At 35.3% G+C, this 25,972-nt stretch overlaps 1 protein-coding gene and 1 long non-coding RNA gene across 3 annotated transcripts in view; one reads left to right on the top strand and one right to left on the bottom strand.

Annotated features, from left to right (window-relative positions):
- Nucleotides 1-25,972, top strand: part of LOC306998645 — a 72,837-nt gene that overhangs the window by 7,261 nt on the left and 39,604 nt on the right. The window lies entirely within an intron of this gene.
- The window catches only part of LOC306998643 (uncharacterized protein), a 38,268-nt gene continuing 12,963 nt past the window's right edge, over nt 668-25,972 (bottom strand). Inside the window, exons 3-4 of one of the 2 annotated variants that reach the window (XM_079612867.1) lie at nt 8,345-8,621; nt 668-2,386 (exon numbers count right to left, since the gene is read on the bottom strand). In XM_079612867.1, coding sequence (XP_079468993.1) covers nt 1,932-2,386; nt 8,345-8,594 — 705 coding nt within the window. In that variant the 5' untranslated portion in view covers nt 8,595-8,621 and the 3' untranslated portion in view covers nt 668-1,931. The remainder of the gene's footprint in view (nt 2,387-8,344; nt 8,622-25,972) is intronic. The other variant, XM_079612868.1, reaches the window with a different exon arrangement.

The raw sequence follows: 25,972 nt of genomic DNA, 5'->3' as shown, positions 1-25,972 counted from the left end.
CACCGGGAGCACTTCGACTCGACACAGTTAAAGGGATAGTTCACTTTGAAATTAAATTTTGGTATGTTTTAGCTTACCTAAAGTGCATCCAAGATGTAGGTGTCTTTTTTTCCGCAGTAGTTTCAATTTTTATATTTTTAGGTCAAACCGTTCTTGTCTGACAGTCATATCATGCAGGTCCACGGTCACTGTCTCAAAGAGCATGCACAGAGTCCAAATTAAAACAATTCCCCATCGTCCAAATTAAACAATTTCCCATCGTAAGTACACATTGATGGCCTAAGACACGAAACGAGCGGTTTGTGTGATAAAACGAACGGTATTTATATCGTTTTTACCTCTTGTAAAACAGCCACGTCCAAATGATCTGAGGGCGCGGGCGCATCCTGGTGTGTGACGTGTACGCAGACTGGTGCATAGATGTATACACTAGATGTCGTCTTAGGCCATCAATGTGTACTTACGATGGGGAATTGTTTTAATTTGGACTCTGTGCTTGCTCTTTGAGACAGTGACCGTGGACCTGCATGATATGACTGTCAGACAAGAACGGTTTGACCTAAAAATATCAAAATTGAAACTACTGCGGAAAAAAAGACATCTACATCTTGGATGCCCTTGAGGTAAGCTAAAACATACCAACATTTTATTTCAAAGTGAACTATCCCTTTAAGGGAATAACATAGTTTAATATGAAAAAACGGTGGAGTATCCCTTTAATGTAAAAGTGCTACAAAGAATCAATGAAGAACCTTTTTTTTAAGAGTTAAAATGTTCCATCTGTATAAATAAAGGTTACAATTACTTGTCCATAAATGTGTTCAAGGATAATAAAATGTATACGTTAGCTGTTGAAAAAGGTCTAAATCTGGAATTACTTTCCAAAAGACAATGTATCTCGAGTTGATCATTGTCTAGAAGAATGTAAACATGAACATGTTCATGAGAAAAATGAACTTTTAAGGTCTTCGAGGGACGACACCTTTGGGGAAAACATTAGAAGTTGTACTTTTTTCCTACTGGGTTTTTGTAAATGTGTGGCCTATTCTCATTTAAAATCTAAATATTTGGATATAAATTGTCTCAAAGACGAGGGGAAAGTGGGATATGATCAGACATGCTTTGGCAAGGCTTCAAGGTCAAATTTGAGGGCTTGATATATAGTGTGCATATACGTTTCAAGTGACAATGTTTTTTTAGGTATGATATCCATCCTTGAAAACGTTTGGTAAAGAAGCATTTTTCCACATGTATACCTCTGATTCATATTTCTGACTAATGTAATCCCAGGAAGTGGGTGCGGTAGAACAAGATTCATTGCATGTACATTCTTCTAAGAAAACAAACAAAAAAAGAAAAGAAAAAAGAAGAAAGAAATGAGGTAGTTTTCACAGCTGTGTTGCACTTCATACTTCAGTATTCAGATTCGTAACAAAAGCGAGCAGCGTACAGTTGTCGCTGTAGCCCTCTACCATTTATATATATATATATATATATATCTTCGGATAAATACTATTATATCTGTACTTGTTCTTCTGCAGAAGTTTCCAGTGGAAGGCAAAATGAGTCTCCCGCCAGCTTTCGGTCCCATTGATTAAACCAACGAGTTTAATCCAGTGCCCTGCACTAATCACAAGTGCGAGTATCCACTGAAAAGGCAGAAACAAAACTTATTCTCGTGACTAACTTTCCACAGTTGGCTTTAGACAATTCGGGCCTTGTCTTTTTGTGTTTTTTGAATCACTTTTCTGTAGCTTTCATGGCGTACCGGACCGCTCTCGGCATCTTTTTGTTTTTCGTTCTCGGATAGTTTTTGCGTGTCACATGGTCTCCCTTTCCAAAAGCTACCGTTTTAATTCTGAAACATTTTCTGGTATTCCTATGGTGATTGTATAGACACACTCCCTGAAGTCTCCACAGTTCCCTGAATGTCATACGCAACCGCACGCTCTCGCAGACACGTTCTGGATTGTGTAGAATTCGTTTTTGTTGTCAAAGAAAGAAATTTTCTTCTCGAATTTCGTCGGCCGACAACAGGGAGTGTAGCGCGCCTTGTCTTTTTTCCCGTTTTCCCGTCCACGCCGACCTTTCTCACTGGAGCCGTTATTTAACTGCATGTGCTCCATTACAAAGTCATAGTTGTGTCTCTCGCGGATACACTTCCCACTGCAGTATCTGAAGCGCACGGTCTCGTCGCTCTCGTACCCGAGCCCGAGCTCGCTCACCGTGAGCTCGAGATCATGTAGAGAGCACGGTTTTGGGCCTTTCCGTGCTCGTTTGGTTCTCCGTCCCGTCTCGGTTCTGATCCTCCTTTCCTTTCGGTCCACCAGAGTCGCAATCACCTTCTTCAACTCGCCCTCGGTGAAGCTTTGGAAGAGGTACGAGACTAGACGAGGGGAAAAAACAGGAGAAAGTTAATGTGTGCTCTTCCATAATTCAAGAGACTTAAGTGAGTTCTTAGGCCAGAAACTATACTTTACATCAATGCATGCTTTCCAGTTTTTGCTAATGAGCCATTAAACATACTTGACGTGCGTTTGTGTTTCTGTGGCGGAAGCAAACCTCAGTTCTCAAGGGGCGATTGAGTTACCTTTGAATGTCTGTGTTCATTAAACCAGAGCTAGGATAATTTACCATCAGTTCCCTCTGGAGTTTATTGTGTTTTTTTAGAATAGCAGTTTTGGATTTATGAGTAAAGTAAGGTTCATTACTTTCACATTTTTGTTCTACAACATAAATTATACACTATTAGGTTTCAAATGTGAATTTTGAAGCCACTCTTTGTCTGTTTTTCGCTAACAAGTTGCCGCAAAAAAAATGGTTCAATGGTTCTTGACTCATAAATGGTTTAAAGAACCATTTATGCCAGAAAGTTTCTATATAAGAAGAAATGTCTTACTGTGATGTTTAAGTTATTTCAAATTATTTCTAATAATAAAGTGTTATTGAGCTGCTTAATTCATAAAATGTAATTAATTAAAACTAAATTCATGAAATGTTGCTATAATAGGAATCCCTAAAAGGTTTCTATGTGACCCTGGATCACAAAACCAGTCACATGACGCACGGGTATATGTGTGGCAATAGCCAACAATACATTGTATGGGTCAAAATTATCGATTTTTCTTTTATGCCAAAAATCATTAGGATATTAAGTAAAGATCATGTTCCATGAAGATGTTTTATATATTTACGGTAGGAAATTTACAAAATATGTATTTTTGTGAGTGAATGCTGCACAATCGTGAACACAAATGCACAACTTTAAAGGAGATTTTCTCAATGTTTAGATATTTTTGCACCCTCAGATTCCAGATTTTCTAATATTGTATCTCGACCAAATATTGTCCTATCATAACAAGCCATACATCAATGGAAAGCCTATTTGTTGAGCTTTCGTGTGATGTATACATCTCAATTAAAAAAAAATGACACACAAGTCTGGTTTTGTGATCATAATGTGACATGGCTATATATGAAGTGCCTGACGGAACCCTTTAATGTTCTATTTAGAATGTTTTCTTTTAAGATGTAAGAACTACAACAGTTAATGGATATGTAGCAACTTACAAACAAAAGTAAAAAAAAAAAAAATCATGTTTGAGTCATGTTTGGCTGTGTAATTTACAGTGTGTTGCTGTGGAACAAAATGTGAAAGTCTCTTTTTGTCAGCCTCAGAATTTATTTTACTCCAATGAAAACACTGGAAAGTCTTGAGGGAACTCATTAAAATGCCAAATCTCTTCTGGGTTTTGCCTACAAACTCAACAGCTCTATATGGGTTAGCTACAGTAGCTATAAATATGCTAACAATAACTATCAAGGGATTCTCTTCAAATTGTTTCACCTGCAAGAAAAACTTCTCACTGTAGACGTTTGTGCTAATTCCCGCTATAGTGAATCTTGTGGCTATACCTTAGTAAACTTTGCATTAAATATCAACTTTGTCTTAGATGTTTTTACTAAAGTTCCTTAGAGGTAAAAGTAGACACAAATGAAACCGTTGTTGACGTACTGTAAGAATATAGACCTTATTGAGGACAGAAAGCATATTTAATTTGATACAAATGAAAAGGCTGTTGTCTTTAAACATGTATTCATTCAAGTTGCAATGCATGAAAGTGTGTTTCGAATCAGTTCTGCATTGCTGTTGAAAATTTTATATTTATATATTAAATTTTACATACATTTTTATTGCAAACTCAAACATTCTAGCTGGCTTGCATAGAAGCAGTTAAAAAATTACTTGAAAGCATCATTAATAATGTGTTAAACTACAAACCAAACTAATGTTTCGCATCATTGTTTTCAAGGAAATTTTTTAATTTATGGTTTTCTGGCCAGAAACAAAATCCTTATGGTTGAGCCCTGGACTTAATATATATAGGACTTTATATGTACGTACTTTTTATTTTCATCTGTGTCTAATTACATTTTTATGGCATCTACCCTCACTGTGGTCATAAAATGAATGTAAATAGGCAGAAAGTTTGGCCTTTATAGTTAAGAATTTGAAATGTTCAATATGGTCTGTAAAGGAGACGTGTGAGATTATACTTGAGTCTTATTTTCAGGAGACGCATCTGTTCAAGTATATAGTCGGTAACTTCATTTAAACTCATTGCTTATAGGATAGGGCTGTGCAACTAATCACTATTGCAATAAAATTACAGTTCGATAGAAGCTTGAGTAATTTCTAAATTGCTTAAAGCTGCCATTTAAAGTCATTATCATTTTTATACATTAGTATGTTAGCAGATGAGCTTGTTAACGGTAGGGTAGGTCAGAATTGTCTAAAAAAAACTTTTATTCAAATTTGTTTAAACTGTCTTTATATACCAATACATAATTAAAATGCAAGTACTCTGAAATAGAGAGTATAAAAAACTGAGTGACTCTAGTGTATTTAATCTTCAATAAACACAGCTCATTAATTCCATTCACCTAAAAACGGGTGCGCACGTGGGCAGAGCCAGTAATAGCGGCGGTAGTCATGGCGACGGAGAGTGACAGTCGCGCAAGCCAATCACTTGTTTCGTCCCGGTAGGAATTAATGAGCTGTGTTTTTTGAAGATTAAATACACTATATTCACTCAATTTGTATACTCTCTTTTTCAAAGTACTTACATTTTAATTATGTATTAGTATATAAAGACAGTTTAAGCCAATTTGCAAAAAAGTTCTTTGGACAATTCTTACCTACCCTACCTTTAAAAGCTAACTAAGTTTATACTAACAAAAGTGTTCACATTGAGATTACATGAAAGTTTTAAGTTAAATGTATGAATTAGTAGTACAAAATAGAAATTAGGTTTACAGTGCACCTTTATTAGAGAATATGTCAATATAAGATGTTAATTTTTTGAACAATATTTTAATGCATTTGCTAAAATTGCATTTAAAATCACAACCAGTATCTTATGTTGTCCTTATAAAATCAGTTTTTTTAAAATATTCTTCTACATATTCTTCTTCTTTTTTTTTCTTTTTTTTTTTTTTTGGTCTGTACTTTTGTCTCTGTCCAGCGCTTTGATCAACTTTGGTTGTTGTAAAGCGCTTTATAAATAAAAATTGATTGATTGATTGATTCTACAGTATTTCTCTGTGTGTCTTTCGGCTCTTAAAACAATCATAATATTGTTGTGTTACACTTAAGACCTCAAAGGGCTTGACCTGCACATTGTGTCTCGGATTCACCAGCTTTAAATCTCTAATAATGATCAAGGTTGTAAAGTAGGATTACGTCCATCTTTAAAATGGGTTTAGACTAGACTAGAGCATTATTGCACTGACCTTTCGATACTCCATGTCAGTGGTTCCTGGTCCTAACACTACACATTTTGTATGTGTCCCTAATTAAACACACCTGATTTTTACTCATTATTATGATGTCTTTAGAGACACCAGGACAGGTGTGTCAGAGAGAAAGCTGCAAGTTGAGAGACACTGTCCTATATAAGAATAGCTTTTCTTTGCAGTCTTTACAAGTCAGTCCGGATATGTTTTAGGGAAATTGCTTTTGTGTGTAATTGCACACTGTTCAGTGTTCATGCATCCGTTTCAACAGACAACAAATATTCTTGACAATAATAAACTCATTTAATTTAGGGCGTTTTGGCCAACAACTAGAAATGTTCCTTGAATTATCTGTATGAGATTAAATATTTGCCAGTTTCTACACTTTTGATTAGCATAACTTGTCAGCATGTCACTGGTCAGTTTTGATATGTTGGGCTATTTGGCTTTTCATAACATGTTATTTCAGATTAGAGGAAAGAAAACCTCTAAAATACACTTTTAAGTAACTATTTGCGACTATTGACTATTTGGTGAAACTAATATATTATATAGACTCATTGCATGTAAAGTGAGATATTTCAAGCCTTTATTTGTTATAATTTTGATGATTATGGCTTACAGCTTATGAAAACCCCAAATTCAAAATTAAAATATTGTGAAAAGGTTTTCATAAGCTGTAAGCCATAATCATCAAAATTATAACAAATAAAGGCTTGAAATATCTCAATTTGCATGTAATGAGTCTAGGCTATATAATATATTAGTTTCACCTTTTAAGTTGAATTACTGAAATAAATGAACTTTTGCACCATATTCAAATTTTCCGAGTTTCATATATTTAAGGGACGTTTTCTCTCCTGCACTGATCCAGAAATCTCCACTTTCAGCAGCTTTACAGTTTTATTCCTATCTATATTCTGAAGGTTTTTACAAAGAGTTTGGTTTATATATAGAATTCATAAAAAATGTTGAAAATTTATTTAATTTTTGGCTGTTGACAGTATTTTTCGATTTATGGAGTGATAAAAAGAGACATCCAAAATCCACTCTGTAAAAACATTTAACTATATCAACAAAATAAATCTGGCTTTATTCAATGTTTAGATTTCTGTTCTGGAAATGTATGCAAATTATTTAATAGATCATGTCTAAACAACATTTAAGGAAATTTCTTCCTCTTAATCTTTAATATTTGGCCACTTCTTTGTTATAGAAATGCTACAGTACTTTATTGAACAAGAACATGTGGACATCAAAACATGCAAACTCAAAGCAATTTTGAAATTGCAATTAACAACAATTTGCATATTTAGAATCATATTGATGTATTCTCCTGTGTTGGCTTAGATTTATAAATGAATAACATTACAAATCTGGTGAAATGTCACACGCTGTGTATCCATATGAACGTCATAAGCAAGCAACCCAAACACATGCAGAGATGGAGTTTGTTAGCCGGGCCGCTGAGATGCACTCCTCACATTTAAATGATAAAAGTGCAACACTTCACATGAAAAAAAAAAAAAAACAGATTTTTATTCATTACCATATGCACATTATTAGAAACCCAAACAAACAGCACATGCAGAGACTAAGTTCATGTGGAGCAAAATTTACTGTGAACAGAGCCGCTGTGAGACACAAGAAACTCGTAACCTCACGCATGGAAATAATTAAAGCGTCGCGCTTCACCCTGAAACCCACAGTGCATATATTTATTTAACTGAATCACAGCCTTTGTGATTTCACAATAGCACTATGCTATATGTGACCCTGGACCACAAAACCAGTCACAATATAAAACCAATATACGCACGGGTATATTTGTGGCAATAGCCAACAATACATTGCATGGGTCAAAATTATCGATTTTTCTTTTATGCCAAAAATCATTAGGATATTAAGTAAAGATCATGTTCCATGAAGATATTTAGTCAATTTCCCACCGTAAATATATAAAACATGTATTTTTGTGAGTGAATGCAGCACAATCGTGAACATAAATGCACAACTTTAAAGGAGATTTTCTCAATGTTTACATTTTTTTGCTCCCTCAGATTCCAGATTTTCAATAGTTGTATCTCGACCAAATATTGTCCTATCATAACAAACCATACATCAATGGAAAGCTTATTTATTCAGCTTTCAGATGACGTATACATCTCAATTTAAGAAAAATTACCCATGTGACTGGTTTTGTGGTCCAGGGTCACATATTATGATTTTTAAATGTTTATAATATATCATACAGCCTTTGAAAAGTGTCTAATAATGCATGGAATTCGGCGAGACATGGAAAATTGCAATTGAGGATTTTTTATAATCTCGAGTACTCTATAATATCTACTAGTTAACGTGTGTGTGTGTGTGTGTGTGTTAACTGATGATATACGAGGTATTGTGTGACTGGCTGCAGAGGCGTGTATAGTATAAACACAACAGTGACTGAAGAATGACTTTAAATCCTTCCCGTCATGTCTACGTCAACCGCACCTAATCCACACTAGCGCTGGCGCTAAAGAAAACCAAAAAAGGTTTCTCTTACACTCGGAGATAAAGGAGCCCATGTCCTCCGTGGCTCTGACCGCTCGTCGCGGCGCTGGCTTCCTCGCTGATCGTGAGGATGATGATGGTGGGTATTCAAGCGCTGAGGCTGGTGGATGTGAGGAAGGGCCTGAAGACAGCTCTGAGGCCTTTGGGTAGGAGGGCCCGACGGGTAACGTGGTTCTCATAAGCAGGAGGAAAAACGAGGCACCAAACAGGATGAAGGCGATGACCTCTTTCCATACCCTCATCTTAGAGCAGCGTGGAGCATTGAAACTCTGAAAAACAGATGTTAAAACAGCCTCATTAGGCAACTCATCTCATGTTGTTTTAGCATCATTGAGATCTTATAGTTTTTATTAATGTTTTGGATTTTATATATACAGTAGTAGCTACACATTTGATGTGGATGAAAACCTTTTTTATCTAAGTTTTTTTGAACAATACCTGTTCTTGTGTTAGGACAACTTTTTTTGATGCTCTTCAATTGTTGATTACTATATATAAAATCCAAAACATTAATAAAAACTATAACATCTCAATGATAGAAATTTCTCAATGAAAAAAATCTAAATGAAATTGTTTTATTTTAAAACAGAATATATACATATATATTCTTTAAAAAAAAATTGTTTTGGTCATTTTGTTGTGTTTTTGTCTTATATATATATATAACCATGGCTCAGACTGGCTTTTTATCCGTCTTTGAAATATGTGGCTTTCTTAACATTTATTGAAAGCTTTCAATAAACTGTAAAAGTGTCCCCTGTAAATTCTCAAATTACACAGTTTGTCATTTTGTTTTATAATGTCGAAGCCTTTGCATGCAAGATTGGTATTGGATATTTAATAGTGCATGCTCATTTTTCCTTGTTTTTATATTTAGATTCAGGGTGGGAAATTAACTTTTTTGTCCACCAGCCACAGTGGCTGGTGGATGCCCAATTTTACCAGCCACTTATATTTTTTACCAGCCACTTTTTCCGGAATTCAAATTGCAAGAAAGAAATTGCTTTAATTCGTTTTTTATTTATTTCAGGGTACCCCCAGGATCCTCCAGCTTAAATTCAAGGCCTTTTAAGACCTTTTTAATACCTTTTCAAATTAAATTCAATGCCAACTTCGTACCCATTCCAACATAAGTATGAGGGGAAAATATCAAATCTGTATAAATTTTAAACCCTGGAAAATAATTATGTAGGCTACTATGTAGGCTACTTGAATTAAATAAAACATTTTATTTAAATGATCAGTCCTATTTAATACATACGCAACAGCGTTGTAGTCCGCTTGGTGTGTGTAGGCCAGTGTTCATTTTGGCAACCATTTTTGATTCAGTCTTAGTCTTCATCTTCAGACGAAAATGCTTATGAATGCAAACTTTTAGTCATTACTTTTAGTAAACTGCAGTTACTTTAGGTAGCTATTTTATATGTAGTCTTTAGACAGAAAATGTCATAATTATTCTCTCTAGGCCATTCAATTAAGCTTATGAGAAATTATTTACACTGCACTCTTTAGCAGTAGCACTTGTGCAATTCTACATATCCCTTTTCCTAAGTTCCTCTCTTCCACTTAGACTGCAGTCACACCTTTTCCATTAAGGGACAATATTCGCCCCCTTTAATAATTTTTTCATTTAATTTTTAACCTTTATAATACCTTTTAAAAATAAATAATGCTTTAAATAAAACAATGTTCAATAAATATGCAATGTTAAAAAACGTTTTTAATATTAATAAAAATATTATATTAAAATAGCCAGTAGGTGGCGGTCATCGAGTCATTCATTCATTGAATCTCACGATTCGTTCAAAGCCACAGATTTCGTTGCAAAATAGAGCAATAAGCCTGACTATACTGTTTTAAATGCAGTACATCACTTAAATGTTAGGCCTACCCTTTTTTTTTACTGTTGTATAAAATCAATGTCACATTTGAAATCGTGTGGATATTCGGGAAACATTGCATTCTTGCTCATATATGATCAACATTAAAAACACTGCTGGATATCAGCCTACATTTTGATCGCAGATTTAGTCGCACAAACAGCGCAAGCGGCTCGCGACAGAACACAGACCGACTGAATGACACTTTAATTTAAGTAGAAAATCTCAAATAAAGATCGCTGAACTCCAGCTTGTCTGTGTTTTCAGATCATCCGCGCTTCTTCAGCAGTGTAGAGAGCGCGCGCGCATGGTTAAAAATAATTTCCCTTTCTTCTGCACCAGCTTAGCTCAGCTATATATATACACTTTTTATTTTATTTTTATTCTCAGCTTAGCTATGTGTATAAGTTATACAGTATAACGGTCTCTTCAGCGCTGTGACACGCAGCGCTGAAAACCAATCAAAAGAGTTACTCGACAAAAGTGTATTATTGTTACTTAGCAACCGCATTCTTTGACAAAGGCTGTCCAATCCGTACAATGAAATCACTCGCAGCATGTGTTTATTGGTTACTACTTAATACATTCAATGTTAAGTCAATGTAAAGACGCGTTTATGCGCGTCTGGTGGTCCTGTCCTGGTCCCTCGGTGGATGCTAATTTTTGCGAACTGTATTCGCTTTTGGTGCGAACGCAGCATTATTATAATCCACCCGCCACTGTGGCTGGTATACACGGCAAAGTGACCCGCCACTTTGAAAAAGTACCCGCCCTCGGCGGGTGGCGGGTGCTAATTTCCCACCCTGTTTAGATTGTTTTATCATTTAAATTGAATCTTTAAAATGACTACGTTTAATAAGTGTTAAATGTTATCTTTAGCAAATCTTAAAATGAATATTTAGTGATTTCTAAATGTGCTTGTACCATTTAATTTATTTTATTTAATTTATTTTTTAGTTTTTTTTTTCATTTAGACAAAACAGTATAGAATATATATATATATAAAATATATTTCAGTATATTTAAGTCATTATTAACTTATCTTCCACTTTTTGCTGAAATCTATTTTGCTTTGTTTTGTTCAGGTTGCATCACTATGAGTCATGTGACTCAAAAACAAAGGGCGTTAAACTGTAAAAGTGTTCCTGAGCATTGTGTCCAAAAAAATGCATGGTAGTGAAGGAGTAGTTCGCTCAAATTACACAGTTTGTCATTTTGTCTTATGTCGAAGCCTTTGCATGCAACAAAAGTGGATGGTATACTTCTAAAATCAACATAAAAACACTGTAAGAGTAGTTTGTATGACTTTTGTGCTATATATATATATATATATATATATATACACCAAATCTTCTAAATTCACACTGATATTTAACTATGGCAGAATGCATATGTATAGATTGATATTGGATATTTAATAGTGCATGCTAATTTTTACTTGTTTTTTAATGTTTAATTACCTTTGCTGTCATCTAACGCTCATTTAAATTTTATTTTTTTAAATGAATATTTAAGTGTTAAATGTTATCTTTAGCAAATCTTAAAATGAATATGTAGTGATTTCTAAATTAGCTTGTACCAAAAAAATTTATTGATTTGTTTTTAGTGTTTTATTTTTTAATTTAGACAAAACAGTATAGAATTGATATATATATCAGTATATTTAACTTATAATCTTCCACTTCTCAGTATTGCTGAAATCTATTTTGCTTTGTTTTGTTCGGGTTGCATCACTATGAGTCATGTGACTCAAAAACAAAGGCCGTTTGGCAGCAAACTTAGGACTACTATCCATCTGAAGGACTATTTTTATACAGCTTTTTATTTTTATTTTAAGAACATGGCAGGAAAAGCAACACTCCAGGTTTCTTTTGTGCACTACAGAAGAAAAAAAATGGTTCGAATGGCAGCTGATAACACAATTTTTGGGTGAACCATTTCTTTTAGGGACTTAACCTTTTATTGTACTTTCTTTGGCTTCAACCGCATACTTGGCATAGAGAGTGTTTTTTAATAACCCTTAATTATACTATAATAATACAATCTAAAGAATTACTGTCTGTTTTGAATGGTTTGAGATCGTCTTATTTGTGCCGAGTATGAATAGAGGTTCTCTCTTTCAAGTCATAATCTTTTCTGTGCATTATTGTGTCCTTTTCCCAATTGACTCTTCATCTTTATGAAGGCGTGTCCTTCCTAACATCCACCTGGGTGGAGATCCGACATCATTGTACACAAGCAAGTCCAAACAATTAGTCTTGCGTTTCCTGAGGGGGAATCTTTGTTTGTGGAGATGATCCATTCAACTCAGACAGATTTGTGATGGTAAACAGACCTTCAGTAGGTGTTGAAATTTTTTGTGCATTGCATTTTTATTGCATACACTGAAAAAAACAAGTAAAATTTCCTTAATTTTTCTTTTGGCAAGTTTTTGCACAAATATTTTTTAAGTAAATTTCACATATGGAATTAAGTAAAATCTACTTAAAAAATTTGGCTGCCATTAGTTAACAACTTAAAATTGCCTGAGAACTTAAATATCCATCTAAACTAGTTAACTAAACGTAATATTTTAAGTCAAGCATGAACTCTTACTTTTCAAAGTTGAAACAATATTGAATTTTAAGTTGTGATAAATAATTGCAGCAATTTGTTTTACAGTGTAACAAAGAAAATATTCTAACTTGGCAAGTAAAAGCTTAAGTAATATGTATTTAGTTGAAGTTTCCTTTGCTATTTCACTCAAGCAATATAACATTGAATAAAACCACACTTTTAAAGTATATGCTTTACTTAGAAACATCTAAGTAATTAATACAATAGATATTGTGTGAGACACCATATCTACATTTCAGAAGACTGTAAAATTTGATTTATCACAACTTTTATCTTTTGTCAAATCAACTTCGATAACTAATGTGTGAAGATAACACACTATTTTGAGTTTCTGTTTATTAAACCATTCTTCATTGTATTAACTTAAATGTTTGATTACAACGAACTCAAAATTTTAAGGCAACAAGGTAACTTGCTTTTTTAATTTAAACCAAATTATTATTATTTTTTTACAGTGTGTGAACGCAGAGACCTCAATACTTGGTAGATAATACACAATGACGGCAACATTTGATTGTTTGAATGTGTCATTTTGAGTGGAAAATTAACTCCAAATGTCACAAAATGGCGAGTTACTAAACCTAACAACAAAAGCAATGATAAAACAGTGTAAATACAGCTGGAAAACAGTGAAAAATTAACCTCATTAATTATTCAAGTCCCAGTGCATGATGGGAACACCGCAGAATCAGAAAAGTTGAGTAATTTTATAGCGTTGATATTTATGCTTTATGCTTGAATTGAGTACTTTTCTTGCCTGAACTAACTTTTTCATGTAAATTACATAATTTTTATTATGTATTATTTTATTATTACGATGAAGTTTTGCATGTGGGCTTGCTGGCTGAACGTTCTCCACCAGATCTATCTGTTGGGTTTTGTTTGTTTAGCTATACACCGATCTATGGAGCAATCATATGTCTATGCCAGCATGTGTGTGTGTGTGTGTGTGTGTGTGCACATACTTTTCTTTTACTCTCTCAAAAGCCTGCATTCTTTCCCTGCTGGGAATCTCTTTCAAACACTGTTGTTTTTGCAGTTGAACATACTGATTGAAAAGTCTTTGTTATTACTAGTGACGGTTTTCTCCAGAGTATGAGGAAAGGGGGAAAACTCTTCCCCAGATCAGGAAATGGCAGATGAGTAACATTTAAGGACAAATCCAGACAGTATATGCTGGAAGTGTTTCGCCAGATTGACAGTATGGTGGTCTTAAGCCGCGTTTCCACCGCGGGAACTTTCCCCAGGAACTGGGAACTGTGGGCTGGTACTCGGTGTGTTTACACCGCAGGGATCAGGGTCTAAATGAAGTTCCGGGTAAATATTTCCCCCGCCGAAAGTCCCTGCTGGCGAGGTGGTACTTTTTTAAAGTTCAGGAACTTTCGGGGGTGGGACTTGTGCGCTGAACGTGCTGATTGGTTGTGTCCACGCCGCATTTTGATTGGATGACTCCACGCAGCTTTCTATTTTAACCGTGTTTATACTGTCTATGATTTTAACCGGCATTTTGCGGTTCGTGGCTTCATGCAGTAAGAGTTGTCTGTCTGCAAATATGGAATTTAATAAAATAAAATTAAACACAGCTGGACCGACAACGAGGTTCGGGCTTTATTAAGGGTATTTGTGTAACAGGAAATTTTCGGCGCGTTCGTCCCAGCCATCTCACGGTCAATGTCCGCATCGTCTAATTTATATCTAGCATTACAAGCTTTCTGAACACGCTTTAGTATCAGTGCTCGTCTCTTTTCTGCCGTTTTGTTAATTACCTCGTTAGTAAACCAATACATCACAAACAACCTCAGCACAGTTTGAATCTCCTCCATATTTATTATAATGTGGCGATCAAAACTGATTGCAGTCCATCCAGACCTTTATTGGGTTAATAGGGGTTTGGCTGCCAAGTCTAGAGTTAATGTGTGTGTCTGAGGTATAGAAATGGTGTAATGTTTTTTTCTTTTTTTTTTTCTTCATTGAGCACAAATATTTGATTCTCACTTCATCAGAGTGATTCATCATGTCTGGCTCATACTTTACACTAAATTCAAAAGAAGGAAATAGGTTTAGGGGTCGACCGATATGTGATTTTCAGGGCCGATACCGATTATTACAGATCAAGTCGGGCCGATAACCGATATTTTGAACCGATATATAGCCTATGGTTTTTAATTAATGTAAAAAAAAAATTACATACTTTCTTTAAATGCTTTTAAACATATCTTTAAATCTGAGAACTGTTAATAATAACATTAATAATATAATTAATGTTATTTATTTTACATTTTGTAAAACTTAGACTTTATTTTAATGGTTAAATTACATTTTAGTAATCAAAAAGCATTTCTAATTAATTGAAATCATCAAACTTATTACATTTATTTACAGTTTAATAAAAATGACATTTTAGGGCCCTATGAAAAACCGAACTTTTATTTTGACGGGTTGCCGAGGAGATCGGTGAGTTTCTGTGTGTTTATGATATGACGATAGCTTTTCTCAGTTGAAGCGTTAAAAAAAAGCTCATGAAGTGACTCAGAGCGGCTCTGGAGATGATGTTTATGCAATCATGTCCTCATATAATGATGCGGCTGAGGCATCATTATGTTTAATGAAAACAACGCAAGGAACACGCGTGCTCCAGTGTGTGTGTGTGTGTGTGTGTGTGTGTGTGTGTGTGTGTGTGTGGTAAATGAAATCACGCGTCTGCGCCATTCATTTAGAGACACGCAGGATTCATATTTAAATAGTCTTTTTGCGGTTTGAAATTCGATTTGATTTGTACTGACCTGCTTTTTAATTCATCAAAAAGTTGACAAATTTCGTGACATTCCGTTTTTCCGTAAATTCCGTTTTTATGACTGGATTCCGCGATTCTGTGTTTTCTGCATCGCGGAAATCACAGGGCCCTATTATATTGAGGTGTTTTGCAACTTCAGTGTAGTGATTTATTTACTTTGCTTAAAGGGGTCATGACATGAGAAACCAAATTTGCCTTGATCTTTTGGTATATAAGAGGTCTTTGTATCATTAAAACGTCCTGCAAGTTTCATAGCTTAAGACGTCCTCCCCATTATAAACGAATCATTTATTTAATCAAGCTCTAAATACAGCTCGTTCTGGATCCATGGTAAGAAGTGACGTCACGGTACGAAGTGACGTACCAGCGTTTGCATAATGACCGCCTCCAGAACAAGACAACTACGCTTAAAGCGCAAGACAACTACGCTCATTTCGTATCTGTGTCGCGCCCGCGCCTCACAAGTGTTCAGTCGACGGACAGCGAGTGGGTCTGTGTACAGGGAGATTACGATGCCGCAGATGTGCCGTTCCTGGCTGTGAACAAGCAACATCTTTGAATACGCTGCAAAAGATCCAGTCGTCAGGGGAAAATGGATGCACTTTATTTTTTGCGGACGTCCCAGTCACGGCAGTGTTAATGTAAGCGTTTGCTCTATACATTTTAAGGATGACTGTTTTGAGCTTTGCCAGATAACTGTTGCTCAAAGATAAGTCCGTGCCGACTATTCTGGGCTCAACATCGACGTCGCAAACTGTAAGTAATGTATTTAAAACTTTAAACTACTTTTTAAATACGCTGAAAGATCCAGTCGTCAGGGAAAAATGGATGCACTTTATTTTTTGCGGACGTCCCAGTCACGGCAGTGTTCTATACATTTAAGGATGACTGTTTTGAGGAAAAAATCCCAATATGATGCTTGGCTTTGCCAGAAAACTGTTGCTCAAAGATAAGTCCGTGCCGACTATTCTGGGCTCAATAACGACGACGCAAACTTACTTTTTACCATGGCTAATATAAACACATTTGTATAAGAGAATCTTGAAAATATGTCGCCTTTCTAGTAGGCCTACATGTGATAGAAAATTAAAAATGTTGCCTTTATCAATGCTGCATCTTCAAAGATGGCCTGTCTGTGCATGTATTTTTGTCCGTGGCACACCCTATCATTTCATTGGAATTAGTTAAATAATGTTAAACTGTTAGCAAATTAAGCTATAGGATAATTATGCAACAATAATCCGTTTTCAAGTGTCTCGGGTAATTTTTTTTTTTATTAATTCAAAATAGTTTCACTTTCCATGTGGACACGGGCTGATCCAGTCTTCGTTGTTGTGGTGATGGTTCATTTTCCTCTGATTCCGGCTCAAACATAATAAGGTTTTATCATTGCAAGAGCCATCGCTTCGCATGCATCACCCACTACTAAACAGTTGCGCCGAATCCGCACAGGTTCTGGCTGGGGGCGTTAATAATTGATGCATAGGCACTGATGTTAGCCAATCATAACTAGACATGTGCCGATTTTCGGTAATTCGATAAATCACGATAATGAATATACACGATATTGTTATCGTGGGCACTTCAAAATACCGTAAAAAATAATAGATCCAAATTTGTATTTTTAGAACGTGCATTATAGCTTATTTTCCATCAACCGCTTGAACAAACACTGCGTATATGCTGCGCAGAACACGTGAGCGCACCCGGATGTAAACAGTGTACACGTCACATGTAGAATCACACTGGCACTGCACGCAGTGCGCGCCACGGGCACTGGCGCCGCATTCAAATTCTCACATGAAGAAGAAGAATGGCGGAAGGAGGAACGCTGCCGACAATTTATCCCCCTTCAAAAAGGGTACAGTCAGATGTTTGGAAATATTTTGGGTTCCAAAAAAATGCAGAGGGATTGCTGATCGAAGACAGTTTCCCTTTGTGTAATGGTGCGTTCACACCGGACGCGAATAGCGCGTCAGGCGCGAGTGATTTCAATGTTAAGTCAATGCAAAGACGCGTTGCGTAACGCGTCTTTGCATTGACTTAACATTGAAATCACTCGCGCCTGACGCGCTATTCGCGTCCGGTGTGTAGGGACCGTAAGACATGTGGACGGAAAGTGGCTGCAAAACAAGGGAACACGTCTAACATGTTCGCTCATATTCGTGACAACCATCCACTGCAATTCAGGGAGATAAAGGATATAATTGTTCAGTTTACTTTTATATTTTATATTGTTTTATTTATATTTATTTGTATTTAAATGTTTGAGTTACTTTTAGTTCATTAAAAAGTTATTAAAGTTACTAAAAGGACAAAACTGAAGTTTGTTTCTTTTTTTAACCTGTTTCTCTGGTAAAATTACAATATCGTGATAATACCGTATACCGTGATAAATGCTCTCTCAATTAATCGCAGCATGAAAAAGTGATACCGGCACATGCCTAATCATAACAGTGGGCGTTAACACTGAACTCTTAAAGGGGAAACACCCCCAAAACAGACTGTTTGAATCAGAGGATGAGAAACAGGGTGGGAGAAGGTCATAAATCACTACATTTTAAACGTTTTTTGTAAAAAAAAACTATAGTAATACTATATTTGCACCTAAGGGAAAATAATAATAAAATTTAAAAAAACATGTCATGACCCCTTTAATATCGGCGCCGATAATCGGTCGACCCCTATATAATTATGCTGTGCAAGATGAAGCTATGACAAAATTAATTATCTAATATGAATATAAACTCGATTATAAACCTTTAGCTGGACAATAACTTTATTAAAGAGCTGCTGTAAAGCCAAAACAATCTCTGTTAGGCCTACTTTAATTTCCGATTATCACTGTAAAACTTTTGAAACAATCTATATTGTTGAAAGCATTATATAAATGAAGGTGACTTGACTTGACTAGATTAAGCTTATTTTTAAGATTTTTTTTTGCATTGACTTTTTTTATTCCCCCTCCCCCATTTTTTTAATAATTCTACAAAGACATACATTCACATTATTGTGATGCATAATGCATACTTCGTTTTTTTTAAAGTATTTATATATCATACATATTTTTTGAAAATGTAAGCGAATCATCATTAAAAATAGAAATGAAAATGAAATAATGAGAATTTGGTATAATAACAAAAAATTTATGTCATAAGGCCAAAAATATCCTATAAATAGGTTTCATGTTCTTTGTCAATTTTGATGAAATGGATAGTTATATCCACTTTATTTTTGAAGTACATATACTTCCATGTACACGTTTCATGTGTGTAGCCAAAAAAACCTGTCTAAACGAGTAAACGCAAGCTATTAATAGGCAAATTAATGCCTTTTAAAAAAAAAAAAAGTCTGGAATTCAGTTTCTTTTCTGGAAAGCATGCTGTGATTTTTGATGTGTTCTGGTGTCTTTATCTCGTCCGCTGTGTGTTTTGGAAACGGCATTATCTCTCTGGTCACTTTCTTAGCTTGACCAAATGTAGATCTGGCACGTCTGAACGCTTAAAACTTCCAAAAAATGATAAGAAAGATAATTTTTTATGTGAATGTCCTTAAAAACATGTCTAGCTACGGTAGTTTCTACCCAAACTCTCATGAAACCAATGCTATACTTAAAAATTAATTTTGATCCTCAGAATAGGCTTCATGTGTAAATTGTTTTTCTTCTCGATTTTTGGGGGAGAAATATGACCTTCTTGATGGGTTTCATGAGATTTGTGTATTTTGAAATCCAGGGTAATCCTGGCAGCAACATGTGTCAAGATATACAGAAGACCACTGATGAACCAATCAACTTTCTCTAGATTCATACGGCATGTGTTATTCCCACTAATGGTTATTCGCCTTTCTGCTTTTAATCGTCCTTTAGTTTCAGTGCAAATAATCAAACCACACTTTGAGTTTTCAGAGATGGATGTTTGATTAATTGGCCTGTTGGGACGAATTGTTACCATCAGTGGCGTTCTGCTAATTAACTTTATTTACACAGACCGTTATGAACGCAATGGATAATTGCATTTGAGACATGCTTCACGCTGATTATTGAGTCTGACATTAACTGCAGTGATGAATTATGTTATGATGTAATTGTTGTGTATTAAGTGTTACCTCATCATCTATTTTAAACGGCTGTGATCTGATTGATTATGAGTAAAACATTAGTGATGTAATAGTCCTTATTTCAGAGACTTTAAAAAGGGCTTCAGTAGTTGCACATTCAACAAGTTTTTTTAGTTTTTAAATTATATGGATATACCTTTTATGATTTTTATTTTTTTTTTGCAATAAAATTGATTTTGTTGCACAAGCTGTACACTAAAAAATATTGTTGGTTGAACTTAAAGTAAGTTGCATTAATTTTGAGTTCATTGAAATGTATATATTTTTTAGTTAATACCATGGAGATACAGTACATTTAATAAATAGAAACTCAAAACATTATCTGAACCACATTAATTAATAAAGTTGATTCGACAAAAGATAAAAAGATGTGATAAATCATGAAAATATTTTTTTTACAGTGTACAACTGTATACATTTTACACATGCTCCATGCTTTCATCCAAAACAAACACAATTTATTATAAATGATACAACAATAACACAATACTGAGTGAACCAGAATAGTAAAGTTTTTCTGGTTAAAGGGCATATTGCAGGTTAGAGTACCCAGTGCGCCAATGTATAGAACAATAATGTAGGAACTAGATTTAAATATAAACATATACTTATAAAACGCTATTTAGGCTTCTGGAGTCATTTTTGTGAGAAAATTTTACTTCCGCATTTGAAAACCGCCAAACCGGAAGTGACGTAGCATGGGGGAGAGCGGTCAAAGTAAACAATAGGAAAGCAATGGATCGCAATGACAGATCGGACGCTGTGGAAATTGTAGCCTAAATGTTTACTCGTATGACGGACCTCAGCCATATAATTATGTGCCTGATATGAAGCCAAGAGAGTAAACAGGCCAGGATTAGACAAAACAACGGTCAGAGGAGACACATTGAGCTGTGATGTGAGGAGAACAGGACAGGGTCGGGTCTCGATGAGAGAACAGTGTTAGCTTATAGATGTATTCACGTTAGCCGACGATATGTATAACACTATGCTCAGATCACAATTTTGTAATTATTTGTCAGGCAATAGCAAAGCTAGTATTTAGACCCTTACCTGCATGTGTGTGTCAGCCATTAGGAGACAGTTTCCAGAGAAAGAGGGACATTATAAAGGTTTTGAATGGCCCCACTTGGTGATAATGAATAAAAAAATAATCACAATCACAACTTTCTTACTGTATAAAAACTTTATATGTAGAAACAGCCAACACAAACATTAAAATTCGGAGTACAGATTGAAAATGAACATAATTATATAATAATAATAATAATAAGTGTCGGCTGCAGACTTGCAAGACATTACAAGTTTATGGAGTATACGTTAATGAATTAAATTAAGACAAGGCACATTTTGTAAAACAAATGTACAATAAGTGATCTCTGACGGATCCGTGAGCGTCATGTTTCCCACCGGTGGCCGACCCACATGCTGACGGCGGACCGGGCGACCAGATGAAGGAGCCGGGACAGTGTGCACATATCGCCGTAACCAGGGATGTAGTGGAGGCTAAACGCACGTAAACGCCGTTTGGGCACCTCCAAAAATTCTGAAATAGCGTTTATCCACCTCCAAAGTGCGTTTATCCACCTCTAAACTGCGTTTATCCACCTCTAAACTGCGTTTATCCACCTCTAAATAGCATATAGTTCCTAAGCCATTTTAAATTAAGCAGGCTATGTCGTTTTAGTTTCATATTGTTCATTATTAGTTTCATTTGTTAAACCTAGGACGAAGTCTTTCATATTGCGCTGCATTACTGTCAGTAGCCGCGCGGGTTAAACCATAATAATACAGGACTAGCCTAAGATTATCACAAATAAACACAAGATTTTGACGCATATCCAAGCGTTTGTGGAGTGGAGTGTGAGCGCGCACTGCATGGCACGGACGCGCGGGAGCGAACACTTATCAACAGTGAAACAATTTAAAATACTCTATCATTTCTGGTCATACAGAAAATAATAATACATTATTCGCAACTACTTTTATTTGTGTAAACTCGCAATAACAAGAAACGTTGTGCTTTTGTCAAATAAAATAAAACAATCAGGCGCGCTTTCATGATCTCCGTGAACTGGAGCGCGAGAACTGAAACTAAATATAGCCTATATGTAGGCTAAAGCTTGAAATGTCCACTTCAAAACGAACAAATTCGAATCGAAAGCTAATACCTTCTGATTATGTAATCCGTATGAAAGGTGCATTTCTCTCTAAAAGCGGAGATGGAGATGTTTTTAACCGACACTGATTTAGAAAACAATAGTTTATTAATAAACAATTAAAATGCCTCGTTATTTTTTCAGACACATTTATTATCATTAGGCTAGCCTATAAATCACCTTTCTGTAGGCTGTGGTTCCAGAGACATAGGCTATGGCTCTTCTCATTCACCTTACCGGGTGACCACGTCGTGGTTCACCAGAATTTATAGTTTACCCACCTCTTTTTTTACCACTACACCTCTGGCCGTAACGTTAACTCATCATATCGCCGGGATTATAATCATGCAGTCTATAGTGAACGCTAAAAGCAGACGCAGAAGCGAAGGCCGTCTCTTACCCTGCACAAAACGCACAAAAACACGGAAGATAGCACCGTCCTTTATCTTGTTCGGAAACCTGTGGACTCGATGTCCTGACAGGCCATAATTCACAGTCATTTATCACGATAATTATTAATTGAAATACAATAACCACCGAAAACACACTGAATCACGACCGCTTCAACATAATACCAGCCTATTCTGCACTGAGCGAACGCAGCGCCCGGCAAACGACTCCCCGTTGTGACGTAATATGACGCGATGGTGAAAAAAAAGCGCTTTTTCAACACGGTCGAGGAAACTGTCACGTTTTCTACTAAATTTGTGCCCTTATGTCTGGCAAAACAATTTTTAATCATGCATTTACTCTTCATATGGTATTTTCACACAAGGTTATATATTAATTCTGAAAAAAAAAAAAACCTGCAATATGCCCTTTAAGTATTGAATAATACATTTTTTATACATACTTTTCCAAATAACACAATACATTAAAATTGTTGAGTTTCTAGCATGTTTTCCATGTGTATTAGTTTTGAGACCATTCACTCTTTTTAATCTTTCTTTTCCCTGGAAAACAGACAAAACATTTTTTTGTGTGTATAATCTATTTATAAATTTCTAGTAAATTTCACAAAGAAATATTACAAAGAAATGGCAAGTAACACAGTGAATTAAATGTGGAATTTTGAATTTAAAAGATTCAAATACAGGGACTAAAATTAACACTCGCCAAGCGTCAAATGAGAGGTAAATCAGTTTGGCGAATAAATTAAACGTGTCAATCACCATTTGGCCGGTAACACTTTTTTTTTTAGGAATCCTAACAATGCAATGTTGTGAGAACATGAACGTGAAGAAAGGCAAACTACACTCGGGCAGTCGATGGGTCAGTGCTGCATCATCACGAACGTTCGAGACTTTTTAAATATATAAGCGCAAGAAGACGCGAAAGGGAACTCGATTTGTAAATTGCGTGGTGTGGGAAGTTTTCTGTGAGCAAACAAGTCAAGTCACCTTCATTTATATACAGTAGCGCTTTTAACACTATACTGTAGATTGTTTCAAAGCAGCTTTACAGTGATAATAGGAAATTAAAGTAACAGCGATTGTTTTGGAAAGTTATTGTCCAGATAAAGTTAGATTTGATTGATTCACGCGCACAGAAAGCTGCGTCTCAGCTCTCTTTCATATCTTCTTGTATCCTGACGTTGTCATATTCGGATTCTAGTCAGAATATGAGTCTGATGCGGCTCCGTTGGGTTGTGATTATGGCGTGTGTTTCAACCGAACCAGGTCTAGGCCTATTGGTCTAGGAATGCATTAAAGCGGTGGTATAATGCCATTCTCACAAGATGTAAAATAAGTCTCTGATGTCCCCAGAGTGTGTGTGTGAAGTTTTAGCTCAAAATACCCCACAGATATTTTTATATAACATGTTAAAGTCACTTTTTGTGGGTGAGCAAAAACACACCGTTTTGTGTCCGTCCCTTTAAATGCAAATGAGCTGCTGCTCCCGGCACAGGGGGCGGAGCTACAAGAGCTTGCACTCACACACATGCACTGAACATTTCAAAAACTTTAAGCCTTTTATGTTCAAACCGTATTTAAACAATGATGGAGAGACTCAAGAAGAAGTGACAACATGTAGAAGCAGCAAGACATTTCTGAATGATTAGTTGATGAATTTATGTCTTCTAGTCATTGATTAGCATATTCTCTTCTTGTAAAACATGCTCCAATTGTTGTATTTACAAAACGATTTTTTACAGTGCAGGCCATACATATTTTTGTCCAGATGCTGCAAATGACTAGCATGCCATGTAGTAAATCATGTTTGATGGCTGTGATGTAAAGTCTAAGCCTATTGGTCTTCAATGGGGAATGCATTAACCAGCTCGTCAGAAGGGTCTTCATAAGAAAGTTAAACAAACACTTTCCCTGGAAAGAGAGTGAATGTCTGTTTCTTTTCATCCGTCACAACATTGGTCACCTCTCATCTTATCTCATCTTATCTCCACTTGGCAACGGCAGATTGTTTAACAGGAAGTCACATGTTGACATGTCAGTTCACAGTTTCTAAGAAGCGTGTGTGTGTGTGTAATCTGATGAATGGTCTGTGCAGTAGTCTGATATCATCAGATTGATAACGGTTTGCAATATTCTCTAGAATAAACAAACGCTTGTGTTTTGGAGATTACAGCTGATAATGACGCCGGCCCTGTCAGCCTCATGCTGTTATAAAGGCTCCTGTGGTGTGTGTATATGTGTGTATAATGAAATGTGTCAACTGCTAGAAATGTAACACAAAGGAGCTGCACATCGTATTGTATGTCAACATACAAAAAGTCTGGTGTCTGTAATTTTTTTTTATTTTTTTTATGTTTATGAAAGTGCTGCTGAATTTTTTATTTTATTTTTTTGGAACTCTTGATACTTTTTTTTTTTTACATTATTTTTTGATTAATAGAAATTTCTAAAGAACAGCATCTAACGGTGAAACTCGAAAAATTACAATATGGTGCCAAAGTTCATTTATTTCAGTAATTCAACTTAAAAGGTGAAACTAATATATTATATAGACTCATTACATGCAAAGTGAGATATTTCAAGCCTTTATTTGTTATAATTTTGATGATTATTACAGCTTATGAAAAACCCAAATTCAAAATTAGAATATTGTGAAAAGGTTTTCATAAGCTGTAAGCCATAATCATCAAAATTATAACAAATAAAGGCTTGCAATATCTCACTTTGCATGTAATGAGTCTATATAATATATTAGTTTCACCTTTTACATCGAATTACTGAAATAATTGAACTTTTGCACCATATTCTCATTCACTCATTTTCACATGTATTTGAAATAGAAATCGTTTGTAATGTCTTAACTGTCATTTGATCAATTTAATGCATCTTTGCTGAATAAAAGTATTCATTTCATTTTTTAAAAATGACCCAAAACTTTCAAATGGTAGTATAACTTATGTTTGTCAGACAACTTAATGCATTAATTCAACTCATGTATGGGTAACACTTTACAATAAGGTTTGTTAGTTAACATTAGTTAACTACATTAGTTAACATTAACTAATAATGAATTGCACGTATACAGCATTTATTAATCTTTGTTAATGTTAATTTCAACATTTACTAATACTTTATTAAAATCTTGTTAACGTTAGTTCATGCACTGTGAACTAACATGAACTAACAATGAACAGCTTTATTTATAGTAACTAACGTTAACAAAGATTAACAAATACAGTAACAAATGTATTGCTCATGGTTAGTTAATACATTAAATGGGGGGGTAAAATACTTAGTTTCAGTCAATCTCATGTTAATCTTGAGTACCTATAGAGTAATAGTGCGTCCTTAATATCTCCAAAAAGTCTTTAGTTTCATCATATTTATAAAATAAAAATACAGCTTTCCGATTCTAACCGGAAAAAGCCGAGGTCCTTGATTCTGGGCGTGGGCGGAGCTATAGAGTCAAGCGGGAGCGCCCGGGAAGGTTTGCTTATTATCGATCGTGGTGCGGTATGCCATATTACTATATATAGTATTTGGTTTGCAAATCCAGCGACGACCTGGGTCTTGTTAATAAAACATTCGTCACTGAAATGACCAGAACACAAAACCGCACTTGCCACAGTCCTTTGCTGT

This window comes from Phoxinus phoxinus (assembly GCF_949152265.1).
Source record: "Phoxinus phoxinus genome assembly, chromosome: 5".
Taxonomy (NCBI): Eukaryota; Metazoa; Chordata; class Actinopteri; order Cypriniformes; family Leuciscidae; genus Phoxinus; species Phoxinus phoxinus.
The sequence above is the reverse complement of the archived record's forward strand: the minus strand, read 5'-3'. Positions and strand labels throughout refer to the sequence as shown.